The 21932-nt window shown below is 34.5% G+C and overlaps 1 protein-coding gene across 4 annotated transcripts in view; it reads left to right on the top strand.

Moving 5' to 3' along the window:
• Positions 1–21932, top strand: part of STAG1 (STAG1 cohesin complex component) — a 377001-nt gene that overhangs the window by 306514 nt on the left and 48555 nt on the right. For all 4 annotated transcript variants that reach the window (XM_072613576.1, XM_072613574.1, XM_072613577.1 and 1 more), the window contains 2 exons: positions 1945–2032; positions 21641–21721. In XM_072613576.1, coding sequence (XP_072469677.1) covers positions 1945–2032; positions 21641–21721 — 169 coding nt within the window. The remainder of the gene's footprint in view (positions 1–1944; positions 2033–21640; positions 21722–21932) is intronic.

Genomic DNA, 21932 nt, shown 5'->3' on the forward strand with positions numbered 1-21932 from the left:
TTCATGTCTTACTAGTTTCCTCTAAACCAGCCATTTGCCATTTCTTATGACACAATAGTATTCCATTACATTCACATACCATGATTTGTTCAGTTATTCCATAATAGATGGAGATCCCCTTAGGGGTTTCTTATTGTTTCCCACCAGAAAAGAACTATAAATAATTTTTTTTAAATATTGGTCTTTCTTTATCTTTGATCTCTTTGGGATACAGAAATAAATTTCTAAAAAATAAATTTTTTTAAATAAAAGTTCACAGTTTAAAAAGAGGAAAAGAGAAGCATTGCAGAAATAATCACTGTATAGTTCAAAGAAAACCAAATTGTTACACCGTTTGTAAACGTTTTGAGAATAGTGATCATTTATCATGATACCCATACCCTAAGTGAACTTGAAGAGCTATTAGTACACTCAAACTAAACCCAATAAATATTATTTCACTCTCTTCAGCATGTTTTTTCTCTTTTTCTGTATCACTGTATATCTTTCTTTGTGTTCATCTTTCCATTTATTTTTTATTTTTTTGTATGTCCATGTCTGTACTTTTCTCTCTTTTTTTCCATCTCTGCTGCAGTCCATCTGTCTTTCCTTTCCCTACTAATGCATTTCTTTCTAATGTAGTGTGTTACAGAACTGAAAAAACATTTCCTATTTCCCATTATTTTTTAATTTGGGTTTGCAGTACTGGGCATGTGAAGTCATTTGTAGACTACTATCAGGTCTACAGTGGTAATATACTAAAATATTCAATGGTAATGGTCTACATAGAAAGGTTTTTTGTTAACATGGTTGACCCAAGTGTACTAGTCATTTATGTTTTTCTATAAAAATAAAAGTAATTGAATGAAAGTAAAGCCTTAGTATTCTTCAGTTGCTACATATAATGATGTGATACTTCATTTGAACGATTTTTAAAAAATAATTCTGTAAGCACCACGCACTATCCCAGTACCTTCTTCACTAATCTTCTACTGCTTTTAATTACTGTTTAATCTTTTTCCTCTTGTGAGGCTTTAAAACTTACACTCTTTCTCTACGTCCTGGGTGTGTCAAAAACGCCTAGGCTAATATATGATACAAGTCTCCTTGGCTTGGGGGAGGGGGAATGTTGGTGCTGGCAGGAGACTTTGCTCTACCCCAGAAACCTTTTCTGTTACTACTTTTTCTTAATACCAATGAATACCTTAAATTGCTTTTGTCACTTTGTCTATTCAACTTTCCCTCTGTGCTTCATTTTCTAGCAAAATTGACATTTCTGAATCTTGAAAAGATGTTCTTTCCCTCTGATTCTGCTACTCAACGCATTTCCCTTTGAGCCCAGGTCTTGATGTTAGCATGTATATAGGTGGATGTACATGCTCTTGTACCTCTTTACTAACTTTAACTGGGTTCCAAATCATTCCAAAGCTGCTTTTTTAGTTTTTGAAAGCTTAAACTGTCCTCTTCAAAACATGGATTTCAGAATTATTTCAGCTGAATATACCTAATCTCTTTTTAATAGATATAGTAGTCTCTCCGTAGTTGCATTTATTGAATAAGGATATATGTTTTCTGTTAATTTTTAAAGAATGTGTTGAACATACTTTATTTATCTTTTTAGAATGGGGAAAAATTTTTTTTATATAGCAGCTGCTCAGTACCACCCAACCAAGGGGTCTTATCACCAAAAAAAGGTTCCCCACCTTTTTTTTTTTTTGTAGATTAATTGTGTGATAACCTCAAGTACTTTTGCTTTTTTAACTTAGATTTATAACAGCTTATTTTTTTAATATTTGGATCATTTTAATTTGAAGTTTTAATATTCCCTTTACCAAAAGGTTTTTCATCTTTGTAAATCAAATTGCCATATTCATCCAATCATTGGAACATAGCATAGGTTTTCATTTACTCTTTTCCTCCAAGAATTAATATAATATCTTTCCCCCATATCTTTTTTCTTTTCAGTGCTCATGACCTCACTAAATGGGATCTATTTGGTAACTGCTACAGATTACTGAGGACTGGAATTGAGCATGGAGCTATGCCAGAACAGGTTAGAAATTGGGCAAGTGCCTAGTATTTGACTTTGGTAAATTAAGCTATTTGACTTTCAGAGGAATTTCATGGACAATCAACAAAGTTAATTAATAAGTCTTTTAAAAACATCTTAGAGATTTAGTATCACAGGTAAGTATAAGCTCCCATACTTAAAGAAATATCAGAAACCTATATGATAACTATTTCAATAATATGCTTTTCTGTGGTTCAGTTGTTTCAGTCATGGGGTCCAATTCTTTATTTGGGGTTTTTTTTGGCAAAGATACTGGAGGGTTTTGCCATTTCCTTCTCCTGCTCATTTTACAAATGAGAAAACTGAGACAAGGATACTTAAATGACTTGTCCTGGGTCACACAGCTAGCAAAGTATCTGAGATTGGATTTGAAAAGTCTTCCTCACTCCAGGCCTGGCTCTCTATCCACTGCACCACCTAGCTGTCCTAATATTACATTTAGATTGTAATTTAATAATCCTGATAGCATTCATTAAAAATGTGTGTGTGAGAGAGAGAGGGAGGGAGAGGGAGACAGTGATTGGGTATAGATATTGCAGCTAGGAGGCCCAGTGGATAGAGTGTCCAGCCTAGATTCAAAGAAATTCATTTCCCAAGTTTAAATCCAGCCTCAGATACTTATTAGCTGTGTGACCCTGGGCAAATCATTTAACTTTCTTTGTCTCAGTTTCCTCATCTGTAAAATGAGCAGGAGAAGGAAATGACAAAACACTCTAGTATCTTTGCCAAGAAAACTCCAAATGGTGTTGCAGAGAGTTAGACATGACTGCACAGCAACAAATGCTGCAGAGATTAGACAAAAATTGCATGAAAGTTTCTTAAAAAAAAATAGAAATGAAATAGTTAAGTTCTGTTTGGCATAATCAATCAACAAATATTTATTAAATACTTACCATGATCCTGTATTAGGTACCCAGAATAAAAGTACAAAGAGTGAAAAATATGTGTACTCTTAAGAACTTACATTCTAATTGAAGGATAAACGTGTGTGTGTATGTGTGTGTGTGTTGTATAAATATAAAGTTAGTAAATAAAAATAAACACAAAGTAACTAAATACAGGGTAGTTTGAGATAACAGACATTAGTAGTTTCTTTCATCTTAAACAGTTGCCTTTCCTACTTTTTTCCATCTTCCAGCTCTCACTGATGCTCTCTGCCTCTTCATAACACTGCATCTATGGTCAGCCTTCCTAATACCAGTTACACTTTTACTCATACTCCCAAACTTCTTGGTCCTCACTGCTACTTCCATTCTCTTTCTCTGTCTCCATGACTCAGTCTCTCCTGTGACATTCATTCATTCAGTCCAATTTTATTACTTCAGGATTCTGATGACTATTATTTACTGACTTCACAGGGACTCTTTTATTTTTGACTCATTGTTCAATATCTGGCTTCCAGTCTTTCTCTTTACCTCAGCTCTTGCCTGGCATAACCAGAAATATCAACATACATGATGATGCTCCCTCAAATATCCTAATTTCCCAGTTGTAGTCTACTCAGTTTTTGACCTATTCCTCCACCTACCTCAGTTACTCAGAGATATGGTCATGTCCTTGATCTTGCCATCACCCACAGATGTTCCATTTCTAACTCTGCAATTGCTTTATCAGATCATAATTTTTCATTGTTCTATCTTTCTGCCTTATGACCTCCTAATCCTATTCTTCATCAGGCCTATAACCTCCAGTGCCTATACCCTTCTGTTCTTTCTCAGGCCACCTCCTATGCACTGGTTATACTCCTCCTTTTCCCATCTGGACCCCTTGATAAACCAGTTCAACTCTATATTGTCCTCTTAGAAATCCCTTGCCTTCTTATTCCCTTACCAGTCATGCTTTGACCAACCTCTGTGCTTCAACTGCTCCCACTATCAGCTGCCTTCCATTCTATTCACATGAAACTAAAAAGAGCTAGAAAAAATCATTAATCCATGATGACTAGGACTGCTCCAAATTTATGTTACATAACCTCACCTGGCCCTCATTGCAGCAAGGCAGTCCCTTTATACCTCTGAAATCAATTTGCTCACACACCTCCTTCACAGTAATCTAGAAAATAGAACCAAGAAAAAGTCATAATTAGTCATTTTTCTAGCCCAAAGAGAAGCTCAAGGAGATAGAGAGGTCTTACAAACACTAGGGACAGGCAACCAGGAGAACTCATTGACAATAGGGAACTTTTCATCACCCAAGGACAGAAAGAAGACTAAGATAGGACACCAGGGCAGTTACCAATGGTAGAGAATAAGGTCCTTGAACTAGTATTGTGTGCAGGAACAGGTGCCATCTGGTAGCTCTGTCTCCCATTGTCCAAATCCAGCTAACCAGTCCAGGGCAAAGAGGAATAATCACAAGGGAACATGGGCCCACTGAGTAGCAAACAAGTTTTAGAAATGTAGTTTTATCATTCTGATTAATCTACTAAAATTCAGCTTACATACAAGCCAACAGTCATCATCCTGGGTCAGGAAATTGCAGAGCATAAAAGCAGTGAACAGACCTCACCTCAAGTCACACCACTTTTGAAGCACTGTAAAATTAGAAGGTCCCAGGCTGAGCTGCAAATGAAAACATAAGAGGACAGAAGCCTGAGCCAGACAGTTCCCTTCCCTTCCTCCCAAAAAGTGTCCAAAGCTCAGTACTAATATCAAGTCTAAGAAACAATGAACAAACAAAAAAACAAGCACCCTACCATAAAGAGCTACTATGGTGACCTGGAAGCTCAAAACACAAACACAAAAAAGAAGAGAATAACTTGAAAACATCTATAAGCAAAACCTCAAAGCAAAATGCAGATTGAACACAAGCAGAAGAACTCATAGAATAGTTAAAGGGCATAAAAAACAAGCAAATTTTTTTTTTCATAAAAAGCAAATAAAAGCAATAGAAGAAAAAGTAAGAGGAGAAATTAACACTGTAAAAAGTTATTTTAAAAAAGAGTTAACAGCTTGGTAAATGGTACAAAATATTACTAAAGAAGAAAGTAAGTTTTTAAATATTAAAATTGGCCATTTGGTGGTGCTGGTTTTTTTTCTTTTTAAGGAAGCTAGGTGGTACAGCAGATAGAGTGCCAGACCTGAAGTGAGTAAGACTCCTCTTCCTTAGTTCAAATATGACATCAGACAATTACTAGCTGTGTCACCATGGGCAACTCACTTAACATTGCCTCCGTTTCCTTATCTGTAAAATAATATGGAGAGGGAAATAGCAAACCAATCTAGTAACCTTGCCAAGAAAACACCAAATAGAATCACAGTGAGTTTGGACATAGCTAAACAACAACAAAATGGTAAAAGAGGTAAACAATAGTATTGAAGAAAATTATTCTTTAAAAATTAAGATTGGCCAAAGGGAAGCCAGTGATCCCATGAAAAGTCAAGAAATAATAAAACAGTCAAATGACTGAAAAATAGAAAAAGATGTGAAATAACTTATAGATAAAATAACTGTCTGAAAAATAGAGTGAGGAGATATAGCTCAAGAATCATTGCATTACCTGAAAGCCATAAACAAAAAAGAGCCTACACATAGTTGAAGAAATTATGAAAGAAATCCTCCCTGCCAATATCTTCAATCCAGAGAATAAAATAGAAGTTGAAAGAATCCAGTAATCACATCCTGAAGGAGATCCCAAAATGAAAACTCAGGAATCTGAAACTCCCGGGTCAAGGAGAAAATTCTGCATGCAACCAGAAGAAATAATTTAACAATTTAACTTTGGCGTCAGAGCCAAAGTCTGGATCACACAAGATTGAGCAGCCACCACAGCAGAGGGCTTGGAATATGATATTTCAGAATGTGAAGGAGCTAAGATTACAGCCAAGAATAACCTACCCCTCCCCCCCCCCAAAAAAAAACCTGAGTATAATGCTTCAGGGATTTAATGGATATTTAATGAAATAGAGGATTTTCAGGCATTTCTTGATGAAAATACAGAGCTGAATTTAAAAATTAAGATTTGAAAATAGCACTTGAGAAGCATAAAAAGATATGCATGAATGAGAAATCATAAAGGACTAGAGAAGGTTAAACAGTTTACATTCTTACATTGGAAGATGATTCATGTAACCGTTTAGAACTTTATCATCACCAGGAGTCTTAGGGCCTGGATGAGATTCTCCTGTTGAAATGACTTCAAAAAAAGAATTGAAGGGTGGGAAGAAGAATGTACTTGCAGATGAAGGAAAGAGAGAAGAAAGAAGAAAATTATCTCTCAACAATTTAGTGGGTAAAGAAGAGTTTACACAATGTTGGAAGCAATGTGGTTGAGGGGTGAGAGAGCGGGTAACACTTGAACCTCATTCTTATCTAAACTGTTTCAAGGAGGGAAAGATATTCCTAAAATACAGTTCAATACAGAAATTCATCTTACCAACAAGAAAATAGGTGGGGAAAAAAAAGAAAATAGGAGGGAAAGGAATTAAGTGAGAAAGAGAGGAAGGGACGAGAGAGAAGACATATTAAGGAGAGGCATTGGTCAGAAGCAGTTAGATTCTTAAAGAAGAGATAGGAAAAAATGATAAAGAAAGTATAAGAAAATAAGATTATGGGAAATACATAATTTGCAGTTGTAACTGTGAATGTGATTGGGATGAACTCTCACCCATAAAACCAAAAAGGAGAGGGGAATGAATTAGAAACTCGAATCCAACAATATGTTGTTTGTAAGAAACACCCAGTTAAAATAAGGGGCTAAAGCTGAATCTGTTCTGCCTCCAGTGAAGTAAAAAAGGCAAGGCTAGAAATAATAACCTTAGAAAAATCAAAAATAGACCTCAGTAAAAGAGACAAACTGGAAACTTCGTTTTTTTAAAAGGTACTGTAAATAATGAATTAATAGCAATTAAGAGCAATCCTCAATTAAAAAGTAATTGAAAACCAAATAACTTAATCCTAAAAAATGGTGGATCAAAGAAAAAATCACAGAGTAGTTTGATTAAAGATAGTGACAACAATGATATAGCATAACAAAATTTGTGGATTGCAGTCAAAGCCTTACTAAGTGGAAAACCTATATCTCTAAAATCTTTCCTTAGTAATAGAGAAAAAGAGCAGACTAACAGATTGGGCATTCAACTAAACTATAGAACTAACAAATAACAAAATAGCAAAAGACAAATCCTGAAAATCAAAGGAGAGATAGCAAAATTGAAAGTTTATAGAAATAGAAGTAATATTTAAAACTATGAGGGTTGTTTTTTTTTTAATTAGTAAACCAGATAAGCCATTAGCTAATTTGATTTAAAATAGGAAAGCCAAAAACCAAAGTACCAGTATTAAAAATGGAAAAGATGAAATTGAAGCCAATTAAGAAGAAATAAAAATAATTATTAAAAGCTCTTTTATCTGTGTGCCAGTAAAATCAACAATCTAAATGAAATGAATTTTTCAAAGTATAAATTTCCTAGATTAACAAGACAGGAAATAGAATTCTTAATGCACCTAATACATCTATCTTATATAAAAAAGGATCCTATCTAAATTCACTTTATGGCACAAATATGATCTTGATACCTAAAACAGTACAGTGATAGTCAAGATAGAGAAAGAAAACTATAGACTAATTTCCCTAATGAAAATTGATGCAAAAATTTAAGTAAATTATTAACAAGGGAACTATGGCAATACATCACTATGATCACACACTATTACTACTCTAGATTTATACTAGGAATGCCAGGCTAATTCAATATTAGGAAAGGTATAAGCATAACTGACCACATCAATAACAAAAACAATAGAAGTCATATGATCACTTCAATAGATGTAGAAAAATCTTTTGACAAAATATATCCTTTTAAGTATAGGGATAAGTGGAGCTTTTCTTAAAATAACATCTAATTAAAATTAAGAAAATACATCTGTAATGGGGGTAAGTAGAAGCCCTTCCACTTATATCAAGAGTAAAGCAAAGAGAAATTTTTTCAAAAATTTTAACAAAGCAGAATTATAGGACTTAAATCCACACAAGTCATTCTTTTTTTTCTCTATATTGCCAACAAAATCCAACAGAAAGAGAAATTTCACTTAAATTATTATGGATGTTGCAAATATTTGATGCCAAGACACACACATACAGAAAGTATATGAACACAGTTACAAAAGGGGCTTCTCACAAATAAAGACAGATCTAAACAGATGAAGAAATATCAGTTGCTTATGGGTAGGTCAAACCAATATATTAAAAATTATAAACCTACCTAAATTCATTTACTTTCTGTGCCATACAAATTAAACTGTAGAGCTAGAAAAATTAATAATGAGATTCACCTAGAGAAACAACAGCAAAAAAAGAATATGAAGGGATTAGTGGGGAGGGAAATGAGAAAGAAGGAAGCCTAGTAATACCAGATCTCAGACTGTACTACAAAACCATAATGATCAAATGAATTTGGTACTAAATGAGAAATAAAGCGGTTGATTAGTGAAATAGATTTGTTAGGTAATCAATATTCAGACACAAATTAGCAGAGTAACATTGACACAAGAACATTTTATTTGACAGAAACTGTTGGGAAAACTCAAAGGCAGTCTGGCAGAAAGTAGATATAGACCATCATCTCATACAATATACCAAGAAAAGCTCCAGGAGGGTACATAAAGTACATATGAAGGGTGATATTATAATCAAATCATTGGGACATAAAAGAAATTACATGTCAGTTCTGTGGGTATGGGAAGAGCTTATTACCAAATAAGCGATATAAGATCAAAGGAGGTAAATAATTTTGATTATACTAAATTAAAAAGGGTTTGTCAAAAAGAAAATACAAAAAGCAGTATTACTGAAATTAGAAAAAGCGAGAAACTAGGGGGAGGAATCTTGGCAGCAAATTTTTCTGATAAAAGTCTCATTTCTAAGATATATAGGGAAGTGAGTGAAATTTACTCACACATAGCCCTCATACAAAATAACCACTCCCAAATTAATAAATAGTCAAAAGATATGAATAGGCACTTTTCAGAGGGAAAAATCCTATGTGAAAAAAATTTTATAAATCACTAATAACTAGAGAAATGTGAATTAAAGTAACTGATACTATTTCAAACAACCCACCAAATTGGTGATGATTATCAAAAGGAGTAAGTGCTGGAGGGGCTTTGCGAAAACAGGTACACACTGATGAAGTATTGGTGAAACTGTGAAGTAGTCCAACCTTTGTGGAAAATTATTTGAAACTATCCCCCAAAAAGCTTTTAAAACCTAGAGATCAAAAAAACAGCGAAAGGACCTATATATACAAAAATATTGTTTCCATCTCTTTTTGTAGTGGCAAAGAATTCAAACCTGAGGATGTGGGTGCACATCAATTGCAACAAAACCAAATTATGATATGTGAATGTAATGGATACTATTGTGCTGTAAGAAATGATTAAAAGGATCGTTTCATTTTATTTTAAAAAAAAGCTTGGGAAAGACCTGTGTGTATTTAAGCAAAATGAAGAAAGCAGAACTAGGAGAATGATTTATACAGTTAACAGCAATATTGTAAAGATAACCAGCTTTGAAAAACTTAATGCCTCTGATCAACACAGTGACCATCCACAACTCCAAAAGACTCATAATGGAACATTCTCTCCACTTCCCAATAGAGAAATGATGGACGCAGTACAGATTGAAGCATAAATTCTTGTTTCTTTTTCTTTTGCATAGTTAATTCCAGAATTTATTTTCTATGACTATGTAGTTTGTAATAGGTTTTGTTTTCTTTCTCTCTTGGTGGGTGGGGAAGGGAGAGGGAGATAATTATGAATAGAAAATAAAACTTTTTTTAAGATTGGTGAACCTTGAAAAAGTGATGTCACTAAAAGCCAGAGAGGAAAGAGTATCCAGGAAAAGAGGGTGGTCAGCAATGGCAAATGTAGCATACATAGTCCATTAGTATCTATTAAGTACTTGCTAAGAGCCAAGGATTTAAGAAGGAGAATGATGATTACTGAGAATAGAGCACTGAATTTAGCAATTAAGAAATCATTGGTAGTTTTGGAGAGAGCAATTTCAGTTTTGGGATTAGGTCAAAAGCCTGATTACAAGGGCTTGTGGAATGAGAGGCAAGACATAATGAGAACAAGTATAGGGAGCATTTTCAAGGAGTTTGCATGAGAAAGTGAGAAGAGACATTTTGGAGAATAGTCCAGGAGGATTGTATAGTCTACTCAAGGTTAAGGATATTGGAGAGTTGGATATGTTTCATAGCAGTACAAACAATTGATATGGAGAGGTTGTTAGGAAGGAACAGTTAATAGGAAGAGGTTGAAGTTTGGAGGGGGGGCAAGGATTGATTAAGGAGACAGTCTTGATAACAAGTGGGAATAAGCATAATCCAGTCTTACATATATGTATTTTATTGTATATGTGTATATTTATGGATATCTTTGAGTGTGTATGTGCACATGCTTAATTGTAGCTTTTGAGGGATGAGGGGGGAAATAAAGTAAAAAGTACACATCAGAGAACAAAAGAAAGTATACAAATAAACAAAGAAAAGATGGACGACTGTGAAAATAATGTGTAGTATTCATTATGTAGGTTTTTCTTCAAATGGGTATTTATTGCTTTATGTTAAATCCTCTTTTATGTTCTATACCATGTTGGTACATGGCAGTGTTATTTTTTTTTTCTTATTTTGTATTTAAGTTTAGAATAAATTTGAAAACTTGAAAGAAAGAAAAAGAAAATGGCAGAACAGGTGGCAGCAGCATGGTATAGTGGCCCTGGCCCTAGGCTGGCAGTTACTAACCAATGTGGGCAAAGTACTTCAATTCTCACAACTTCAGAATCTTCATCTTAAATCTCTCATTTATGATGAGGACAATAATGCTCATATTTACTATCTCATGAGCTGGTTGTGAGGAAAGCACTATGTAAACCTCTGAACAACATCTGGATGAGCTATTATTATTCAGTTGTGTTATGACACGGTCTCTTTATTTACTAAATTAAATAATGACTTCAGTTTCCAATTTTAAAAAAGGACACACTCTTCCAGTGATATATGTAAGGAATAAGTTTAAGTGCCTATATAGAGGTGTTGGTTTTTCAAAGAAAGAACCACCTCTCTGTCAGATACTGTAGTAATGGTAGAGAGAGTGAGAGAAAACGTTGAGAATAAAGAAGAGTAAAGTAAGAGACAAGGTATATAAGTGTCTTGAGAAGGGGAAAAAAAGGATTGGAGGAGCTGTGGGCAAGGTGAGATAGGGAAGAATGAAAGGACTGCCGAGCTGCAGTGAGCCCCAGTAGCATTTAGATAACTTTAATTTGTAATCTACTTTCTCCACATGGTTGTGGAACTTCCTCTATTTGCATTTAGCTGCTTGTGAATAGAAGCAGAGAAAGTAGGTGGTGGGAATAATTCCGAGCTGTAGGACAGCAGCAGTGATAGGAGAAAGGAATAAAAACAGCTGTCTTATTGAGGTTGGAGGAGAGAAGTAAAGCAGGGGTAAAAGCCAAAAAAGGTGTTGAGGAGTGGGGGAGGAATTAGAGATCTAAAAAGAGATCCAGAAACAGGGTAACCTCAGAATTTTTAATTAAAGAAGTGGTGTATTTATGGGTAAAATGGCAAGATCAGTTTTGTGACCATAACTATATTAATGTTGATTCTGAGTTAGTATCAGGTGAAGAGATTTTTCTGAATCATTATTCCAGTGGATAGTAGAGTATCTAAGAGCTGGAAATATGTAAGGATTATCTTGGTAGAGAGTTCTAAAATGCATTTCCTACAGTTATAAGCCTCTTACAGTAAACACCATCACAAGCAAGGAGACTGAATATTTCCCTTTTTACTGGCCCATTGAGACATTTTGGTCCAGTAAATGTTTTTAAAAGGCCTACTCTTGTGCTTTGTTTTTATAATTATACTTAATTACGTTGGTTAACTTTATTACAGTTCATAGCATAATGTATGTAAAAACAGTCTCTAAACTGTTATTATCATCATCATCATTATTATACTGTGTTCTCTAGTCTCTATATAATAACTTCTTTCCATAATGGAAAATAGCTGATTTCTATCCTTATGTTTCCATTGTAGTTAAAAAAGGAACTTGACCCCTATAACACATCTTTTGTATGCTATTAAGTATCAGTGACTTTCAACTCTCTATTCCTTCTTCCTTTTCCCTCATTATTCATATAACGAAAACAAGATGAAATTTGTCTAAACACCTAAACTATCCACCAAAACAAAGCAGCACATAAGTATATTGAGGTGTCAGGATAAAAGAAAGGGTATAGTTAATGCAATTCTTCTATCTCCCAGTCTTTGAACTTGCTAGGTTACAACTTTGATGAGTCTCTATTCCATCTATAGTTCTTCTATAATGTGAAAAGTGATTTCTAGAATCATGTTATTTTTATAAAATTCCACTATTTATAGTCAACATGTTTTGCCTCGTATCTCTTATGGCATTGTCTTATACAACTGTTGAGCTCTTAACTTTTCAGGTATCTGCTAAAGGCAGAGGTCTTTATGATTTATTTTAAATTCTTTGAAGTCAGGGTCCACTATACTACTTTATGTGTACTTGTATATAGGAACTATGCTGCAGTTTCATACAGTTTTGTCTAGAAGGTTGGCTGAGGGGGTTAGTGCAGGGGAATGTGTGTCCACAGCATGAATTAGTCACCACAGAATGATTGTTTGTTCATTTTATTAATATTGGACTTGTAATTCCCATCTTCACATGTGTGGTTTTTAGGATTCCAAAAATCCATTTATCATATAGACATTCTTTTCTGGGTTTATCTAAATTTACCTTTTTCAAAATATAATATTAAAACATTGTTACAATCAAAATTTAATAGAAAATTATTTTTTGCAGTAAGAATAACACCAAAAAAGCATGTTTCTAACAGCTGGGACTAGTGGAGTTACCCTGTTGACAGTTACTTGGGCTATTACTATGTGTTGTATAGGTAAAAGAGTTACTTTGTGTTATAATTAATATGTTAACATTTTAATGTCAGAAATCCATGACACAAAAGTACTTATTTTGTGGTAAGTTAGGGCACCAAGCGTTACCAAAAAAAGGCTTAAAGTTACCCCCTTAGCAATAATTAAGATATAAGGGATATAGTTCTCAAGTCATCCATAAGAAGCGCAAACCGCTTGAACCTTAGCATAGTTTCCTGTACCTCCTAATTTAACGCTGTATTGACTTGGTCTTCTGGTATTCTAGCTCCAAAAGCATTCTATTTTCTTAGAAACCACTTTGCAGCTTATTACCTTACTGTTCACTAGCACAGTTTTACCCATCTATTTTTCTCCCTTTCCCCTCTACACTGTAAGATGGAGTTTATTCTCTAAAGATGATATTTAGTCCTAATTTGTTTTATTTCTGGTATTTTGTTGTTCAGTCATATCTACCTCTTCATGACCCATTTGGAATTTTCTTGGCAAAAATACTGGAGTGGTTCCTTTCTTTCTCTATCTTATTTTACAAATGAAGCAATTGAGGCAAGCAGGGTTAAGTGACATACTCAGGGTCACACAACTATTGTCTGAGACCTAATCTGAACTCAGGTCTGGCCACTGGGCCACCTAGCTGTCCCAAGTTTCTGATATATTCTATGCCATAAACTGTATGTTTTGTGCTTTTAAACTATCTTTGTCCTTTTCTGAGTAATAGTAGATAGCATGGGATCATAGATCTAAAGCTGGGAGGCATCTGTTAAGGTCGTGCTATTGGACCATCTAGTCCAACCCTCTTATTCTATAGATAAGGAAACTGAGGCCCAGAGACTTTAAATGAGTTGCCTAAGTGCCTCATCAGTATAACCTCATCACTCAACTGAAACTTGTTTGTCCAACAAGGTTACCAATGATTTCTTAATTTCCAAATCTAATGGCATCTTCTGAGTGTTCATCTTTCTTGTCCTCTCTGCAGCATTTACCTTCTGTTCTTGGGTGCTCTCTCTTCCCTAGGTTTTTATAACTCTGCACACCAGGATTTCAGAGCATTAATAAAACCAAATATCTAAACACCTCCCCCTCTGTCTTGTGTTTGTTTTTCATTCTCGAAGAGTTCATGACATCAAGATGATGACCTGACTTGCAGTTGACTTTGATTTGAGTGAGGGAGGTCTGTGCAAGGTCACCAACATCACTTTCTTCTCCTGAGCTATCAATAACCCTCCACTTTATAAATGGGCGGGTGTATGTGTGTGTGTGTGTGTGTGACAGGTTGACACTTTTTTTTTCAAATTATAATCTTTATAGAATTTCTTATAGCATTGAAAAGCTAAGTGATTTATCTAGTCACATAAGTCAGTATGTTATCAAACGTAAGACCTTGAACCCAGATCTTCCTGATTCAGATGCCACCTTTATTATACCATGCTGCATCCCACCCTTCCCACTCACCCCAGTACACACATAGTATTTATCAAATGACTGTAACAAGCATTAGACATTTAAACCAATGTTATTTCCCTACTTAGAATTTATGTAATTATTTTTGTTGATTTTTAATAATTCAGGCTGATTTCTATAGATTTTTTTTTTCTCGTAGAAAGCAGTGACATTCAGAAACATTTCACTGATTAGAGTTCTACATTTTATTCCTTTAAAAGATATTCAGTGTAACATCTAAGTATCTGAAGGTTTTACAAATGGTTTTTAGGAGATAATTTAGAATCTCATTCTCTTATTCATTTTCTTTTCCACTTGGAGTTACTGGTTAGAAGATTGTAGTAGTTTATTACAAATACATCTAAAGGTGTGCTACCTCATATTCTTTGGGTAAAATTTTTTGTGTTGTGGGAACCTCTTAGAAAGATTTTCAAAGCCATAAAAACCAGCCACAAATTGAGGGCACAATTTCCTCCAAATTGCTCCAAGGCTGAATTCCTTTACCTGGTACCAAGATGCTCCACATATTTTTATTACATTTAAAATACTAAGGTACATTTAACTCTTTACCATAAAAGCTGTCTTCCTTGTTGATCCGATCATCTGAACAAAGTTTTACTTGAGGCGAAAAGCCTTTAATGAGTAAATAAGGTACACCTATGGTATTATACTGAAAAGAAAAAAGTGTGATTTTGGGAGATAAGTTGTCAATAAGTATTGATTTCTCCTCTTTAACTGTGTAAGTCTTTGTAGAGATTATTTATTATCACATAAATATTACAAACATACTTGGAACAGTATCTTCCCTCTTCAATAAAACCAAGTAACTTATTAGAAAAGTCACTATTTTATCCTGTATGCTAGTATTATGCAAATTAAATCTTGATTTAAAACAACCCCCACTAACTTGGAATATCTCATCCTGTGAAATCTCTGCTTTTTTTATTTACAATAAAGCCTTAGGTCTAAAGTATTGAAAAATTAAAGGATACACCGTTCTGAATTTAACCATGGATCATTAAGAAATTTTGCTATGTCCATCATAACTTATTATTATAGTGGGTTATACTAGAACAACACCATGCAGTTATTCAAGGATCCAGGATTTATCTTTGATTATGCTCTCAGCAATTCAATTAGCAGGTTGAATTTATGATCTGTTTTCACAATTTCTAATACTACTAACAGTTTTATTGGTTGGGACTTAATATCAGAACTAACAAGTTTCCTAAGTCATTTATTTGTTTTACTAGAATCATCACATGCACCAATGCTTTTTCTTTTTTCTACTAAAATACATAGCTTGAAATTTCTTTAAAGTCTTTATTGCAGTACATTCCTGATGTCACTCATTACATTGTTTTGGGTCTATTTTTTTACTGTCTACAGTACACTAATTTGGAGCAACTGTCTTTTTTCACCACTAAAAAATTCTGAATAAAGATAATTCTCCTTGAGTGTGCACTGTGTACACTGTTAATTCAGACATGTTTTATTAACATCAAGAAATATTTTAATTAAGGATAAAGAAAAGTATGGGTATTCATTAGGCAGCTAATATGAGCAGATCAATGAAATACAAAACATGCAAAAAAAAGATTGTACAAAATATAATTTGTCCTTTCAAGTTTCATGAAGCTTGCACTGCAGTTGGGAGATAAGAACAGAAGTGAAAAAATTATAGAACAATGAGGTGTTGACATTGTGGCATACTGCTTAATAAGTATAATGAATCTCTTAATTTTTGGTCAGTTCACTATGCACTTATTAAACATCTTCTCTGTGCAGAGCATTGTGCTTGACCCAAGGCAGATAGAAAACTCAGCTAAGCTTGGATTTTATAAATACTTTTTCTCATCATATCCTTAAATAAGTTTTGCAGGAAAGATTTTTATCCTTCGGAGACATGAAAGTGACTAGTTGATAAATATCATTTTGATCAATTTCCCTTTTTATTAACAAGAAAAGTACAACATGCTACTTATATAAATTGTGAGCAAGCACTGCCAAATCCAATTTGAGGGTTGCTTAGTCATGGCCTTAAAATTTCTTCTTTTGTAATATATTGATGACTGATTCCATCCACAAAATATTAGTGGTTGTTCTAAACAGAATTTCATCTTGATTTTGTATATATTATACTTAACCCTGTTAACTCATTATTGCCCATATTAGACTATGGCAAAATTAAGTAACAACTTAATGTTTGGTTTGTGCATTAAACTAGTATGCTTTAGAGAATATTAATCCTGATTGGGACTGTTAGAAGGTCAAAAGGATAGTTTAAAAATCAGTAATGGAGAAAAGGATCAAGACAAAGATAAATATATTTTGTCTAATAAAAATGCCAGCACCCCTGAAGAAAATTATGCTTTTTCTCCTTCCCCTCCCCAACAAAGTATTTGTTGAATTTTTTTAAGTTAGCAAATAAAAATCCTGGAATTTCAGAGCTCAAAAAGGACTTTTAGACATAATCTATGCCAACCCTCCAATTTTAGAGGTGAGTAAATTTGAGTTCAAAGAGGTTAAATTAATTTCCCAAAGTAACATGGTTACTAATTCCTAATCAAGCCCTCTTTCAAAAAGGGGTCATTCTGTGACTTCCAGTTCAGGAAAGCAGAAGCTGTGCCCTCTCCTTCATCTTAAGATGTTAATCATGTGCAAAAGTTTAACCATCATATGTATATATCTTTAACTTCTTCCTCCTTTTTCACCATCCTTTAAGCTTTAACAGTTTTTCTCTTATGCAAACAATTTTACAAATGAGTATGGCTCATAATCACTTAATATTTCCCTCCTTTTGATATTTTTGCCCACCTAACAGTATAATCACTATTAGACTATTTTTCTTCTCATGAAACCACATGTCAAGGAGGTGACCTTAGGTTCTTGAAGGCTATTGTAGCCTCAAGAAAGTCTTGTACAACAAGAGAGAAAAACTTTAAGTATAAGCCCACCAATATTTTGTCATATAGGGACAATCCTAGGTTAAAAAAAACACACAGGTTCCTCACCAGAAGTTTACACACTAGGCGATGATTTTTTTTTGTTCACTGCAATTGATAACTACCATTCTTCCCATCAAGAGTGATAGAAGAGAGGGAATCTGCCTTAGTAGAAATAGCATCCACCCTGAGGAAATCACAGATTTTGGGATTAGTAATATGACAATAAAAATTCAAATTTATACCTTTATACTTTATACATTTATATATATTACATATACCTTTATAGTTATATATTTATATGTATGTAAAATTTATGTATATAAATTTTTATAAATTTATACCTTTAACTAGATTGTCATTTCTTGTGTTTATAGTATCTACATTATATCTCGTTTATTAGAAGTCATAGAGAATGTTTATCATAAAAGAGAATTTTAGTCTTTTCAATAGTTGTTGAAAGTGAAATGTATGAAAGCCAAAAGAAATTCATATTTGAAATTTATCCTAAAAAGTAAAAGTCTAGTAATACTTTATCTAATACTATCAAGAAGTTTGGAATTCCATGTACTGAAACTTTTATTTTTTAATTACATCTTTTTTAAACCATTTTTGGTAAATAACTTTTAATATCCTTTGTACTATCCTGTATTCTTTTTGAGCTCTTCCATGGCCTGAGCCCATTGAGTGGGCTGGGACACAGAAGCCTTGATTTCTGTGTCTTTGCCTGATGGTAAGCATTGTTCTTCCTCATCAGAAAGGAAGGGAGGAAATGCCTGTTCACCAAGAAAGTAACCTTCTATAGTCTTATTTCTTTTCCCTTTTCTGGGCATTTTCCCAGCCAGTGACTTGACCTCTGAATATTTTCCTCACACCCACCTCACCTCCAGATCCTCCCAGCCAGTGTTTGGGGTCTGAGATTCAAATGCTGCTTCCAGCCTCAGGGCTTTGGGCAGGGGCAGGGCTGCTATTCAGTGTGAGATTAAATTCAGATGCTCAGGTGAGGGCAGGGCTGCCTCTCAGGCTCAGTTCCCTCAGGGAGTTTATGCACAGACCTTCAACAATGGATCCAGGCTCCTGCCTGCTTGGAGAGCCCTGGTCTGCCGCTGCCCCTCAGCTTCTGTCTCCCGAGGGGGCCCGAGCCATGGGGGCACCCCACTCCCCCCTTGACCCGCCAAAGGGACTCTCTCACCGACCCCCGTCACCTGTGGGTGGAGGTACTTGTGCGGCCGCTGGAGATCCCGTCCCTGAAGCCCGCTCGGATCTGTTCCTCTCGGTGCCGCGGCCACGGCAGGGCTGTACTCAGCTCCCAGTCCCGGCGCCCAGTCCGCAGCACGAAGGACCTTTTACGAGAGGTTTGCAGGTCTCTCCGGAACAGAAATCTCCCTCGCTCCAATGTTCTGTGGCCTCTGGGTGCAGAATTCGCCGTGAGTTACTTCTTTGTAGTTGTTCTATGGGTTGTGGGTTCGGAGCTATGTGTATGTGCGTCTTTCTACTACGCCATCTTGGCTCCGCCCCCTCCTGTATTCTTTAATTAAGCACAGTTTCCTATTTATTAATACTCAGACTAACACCTTAGACATTGATTGCCATCATTGGCCACCATCACCATGAGATATCAACTCTACCCTTCCTGGCCCTAGTAGCACCTATCTGGCCTCTTTGTGTTGTTGAGAAATCAAGATGGGGACCAAACAACAGAACTGAGGAGCTCTGCCTTCTCTCTGTCCCAATATCAACTTGATCTAATCCAGTAGTAGATAATCAGGTAAAAAACATAGAAGTCAACTGTCACAGGCTCTCCCCTATTATATACTGTCAGAAGGACTATCAACCAATCTGGAGTACTGGTCAGATAACTTGACACAATGAATGTTTACTCGCTGCCTCTAATTTGGAAAAAGATTTAAGGATCATAAAGCGACAGTATTGAAAATGTGTTCAATGCCTGAAGAATAAACCTTCTGCACTTTAGAATATGACCCCTATTGTGACTCTGATGGACAAGTGTTTTTCAACGGATGTCTTTTCTACCTTGCTGTTGTGAAAAGCTGGGGTGAACTAGCATTAACCATAGTATGAATTGTGCTAAAGATCATGGCAGCATGTTCCCTTCTATAAGAAGCTTCTCTGTTGGCACCCCAGAAATTATCCTCACATCACCCCTCTGTTTACAAATTGACCTCATCAATATACTTCTCTATAAGAAAAAAAAAATGCAGCTTGGAAATACAAGTCAAGAACTCTTGTGTGTTTCCCAATTCAGAACATCATGGGGTCATTATTGTCCTGGAGAATTCTCTCATGGCCCATTTTGAAGATGTGCCTTAACTTATGAAAATATAGTTACTGATACTCAGAAATATTTACCTTGCCTTGATCATCCTCTTGAGGGACCTGCTACCTCTGAAAGAAGAGAGATATTCCTGGTATCCCTACTTGGAAAGTTAGAATAAATTTCTCTTAGAAGCAGCACTATAAATTGTGATTCTATATAGTTCAAATATTAATACTGTACTTTCAGTTAATAATGGGTTTTGTTTCCTGGGAAGCAGCAATTTATAACTTACTTATGAAGTATTCCATTCCAAGTTTCAAAAAACTGACTTAAAAGTAAACTTTTGGAACATAAATAGTTTCTAAACTCTAGATTATGTATATAACAAACATGTTTAAACCTTAAATTGTTGACATAAATGTCTATTTGGCTCTTTGCTGCATGGGCGTAGATTCCCCTGATTTTTGAGTTCTGATGCTTGCTTTTTATAGTACTTTATCTTAACTCTCTTAACTATCAAGTACCATGTCTTTATTAACAGTGCCTACTTTGTCAGGTCCCTTCTTTTCCTCTAGTTGCTTCAACTGTACTGTGAACCGGAAAATAAATAACCACATTTGTTATAGCTGGGTCTGAATAAATATAAATAAGCTTTTAGTGAAACGATGAGGAATAAACAGTCCCCGTGAGTAATGTGCATGAACTTTAATTGTTGGACTTTGCTGCTACTTACACACACACACACACACACACACACACACACACACACACACACACGTCTTTGGAGAGAGAATTAGAAGAAACTGGGAATAAATAAAAAGTATGACTTACAAATTCTTATTAGAAAATGACATTTCCTGTTACCTAGAGAATATTATTAGAAAATTATTTAAATATATAATGCAACAGAATTACTCGGGTAAAGATCAAGAAGAAAAATTTTGCGTTGAGAGCAACACAGAGTAAAGAAGGTAGTAGTTTCTGTGTAAAATTTGAATGGAGAGTGAAGAAACATATGAAATAGAAAGAGCTAAAACTATAGGAGCAAAGAACAGAATAGGTACAGTTCAGCTCAGATTGTGACTAAAAATAATTCAATAATGGGGAGGGAAGAAAAAGAAAAGAAAATGAAAACTTTAAACATTATTGCTTTCTAGGTATCTTATTGCCATTCAGTAAAATTTTTAGTGATTACTTTTCCAGATATTTATTAACTTTCATTTTTCCAAATTCAGTAGAAATTATTCTCACCTTTTTTCCAGCATCACCAGATTATTTATAAAATGTCTTAAATGTCTTGCTTTCTGGTATTTGTCATATGTCTCATTTTGGTTCTGTGATTTATATTTTTTATAAGATCCCAAATGCTGATCCTAAGACCACAAGTAGTCTGTGAATATCCTTTTTGTTGATAAAGTAGTATTTTCTTTTCTAATGTGTTTATTAATATATTTTTAATAAAACTGTGGTCTCAATTGGTATTTCATCAAAAGGAACAACATTGATCTGATCCATTTCAGTGAGATATTTTGAGCGTTTGTGTATATTCATGGAAACTTTTGTCCTACCAAAATTATCCGCAGCTTAAAAATTTTTAAGAATCACAGTACTAGATAATTAGTAAAGTAAAACAAACCAAAAATTGATCCAGTTCCTCTTGCATCACACCTAATTATTGACTTTTCCCCCAGATTCTTTTATTTTATTCAAACTCATTACTGTTCATATGTCGTATAGACATTTCTTTCGAATAACAACATTGGTCCCTTTAAAGTATGGTGTTACTTGGACTTGTTCCTCTGATTAGGCTTTAAAAAAATCATTCTTGTTTTTAGCCAAATATCCTTAAAGATTATCTGTCACTAATTTAATTATAGCTTATTACTTGGAATTTTTGTCATCCAACTAGATAATAAAGGAACGTAATACCATTCTAGTATTGTATAAATTAAAATTATTGTTGCTGTGTTTTCTTTTCATTAGTTAAGCTTAACTTTTTTCCCTTTTGTTACAGATAGTAGTTCAGGCACTTCAGTGTTCCCATTACTCAATTCTCTGGCAGTTGGTGAAAATTACTGATGGCTCTCCTTCTAAAGTAAGTAAGAGTTTCTCTAGAAATGAAATACAAAACATGAAAAAAAGATTGCTTTATCCTATCAAAGTGTGTTTAATGAATTTCCTTAAGAACATTTGCTCACAAAATGAAGCTAAATTAATCTATGCATTGACAGATAATAGTACAATAATAAATATGCAGTACAAATTAGGCATTAAAGTCCTAAAAGAAGAAAGATAAACTACCCCAA

Source organism: Notamacropus eugenii, chromosome 5 (genome assembly GCF_028372415.1).
Source record: "Notamacropus eugenii isolate mMacEug1 chromosome 5, mMacEug1.pri_v2, whole genome shotgun sequence".
Classification (NCBI taxonomy): domain Eukaryota; kingdom Metazoa; phylum Chordata; class Mammalia; order Diprotodontia; family Macropodidae; genus Notamacropus; species Notamacropus eugenii.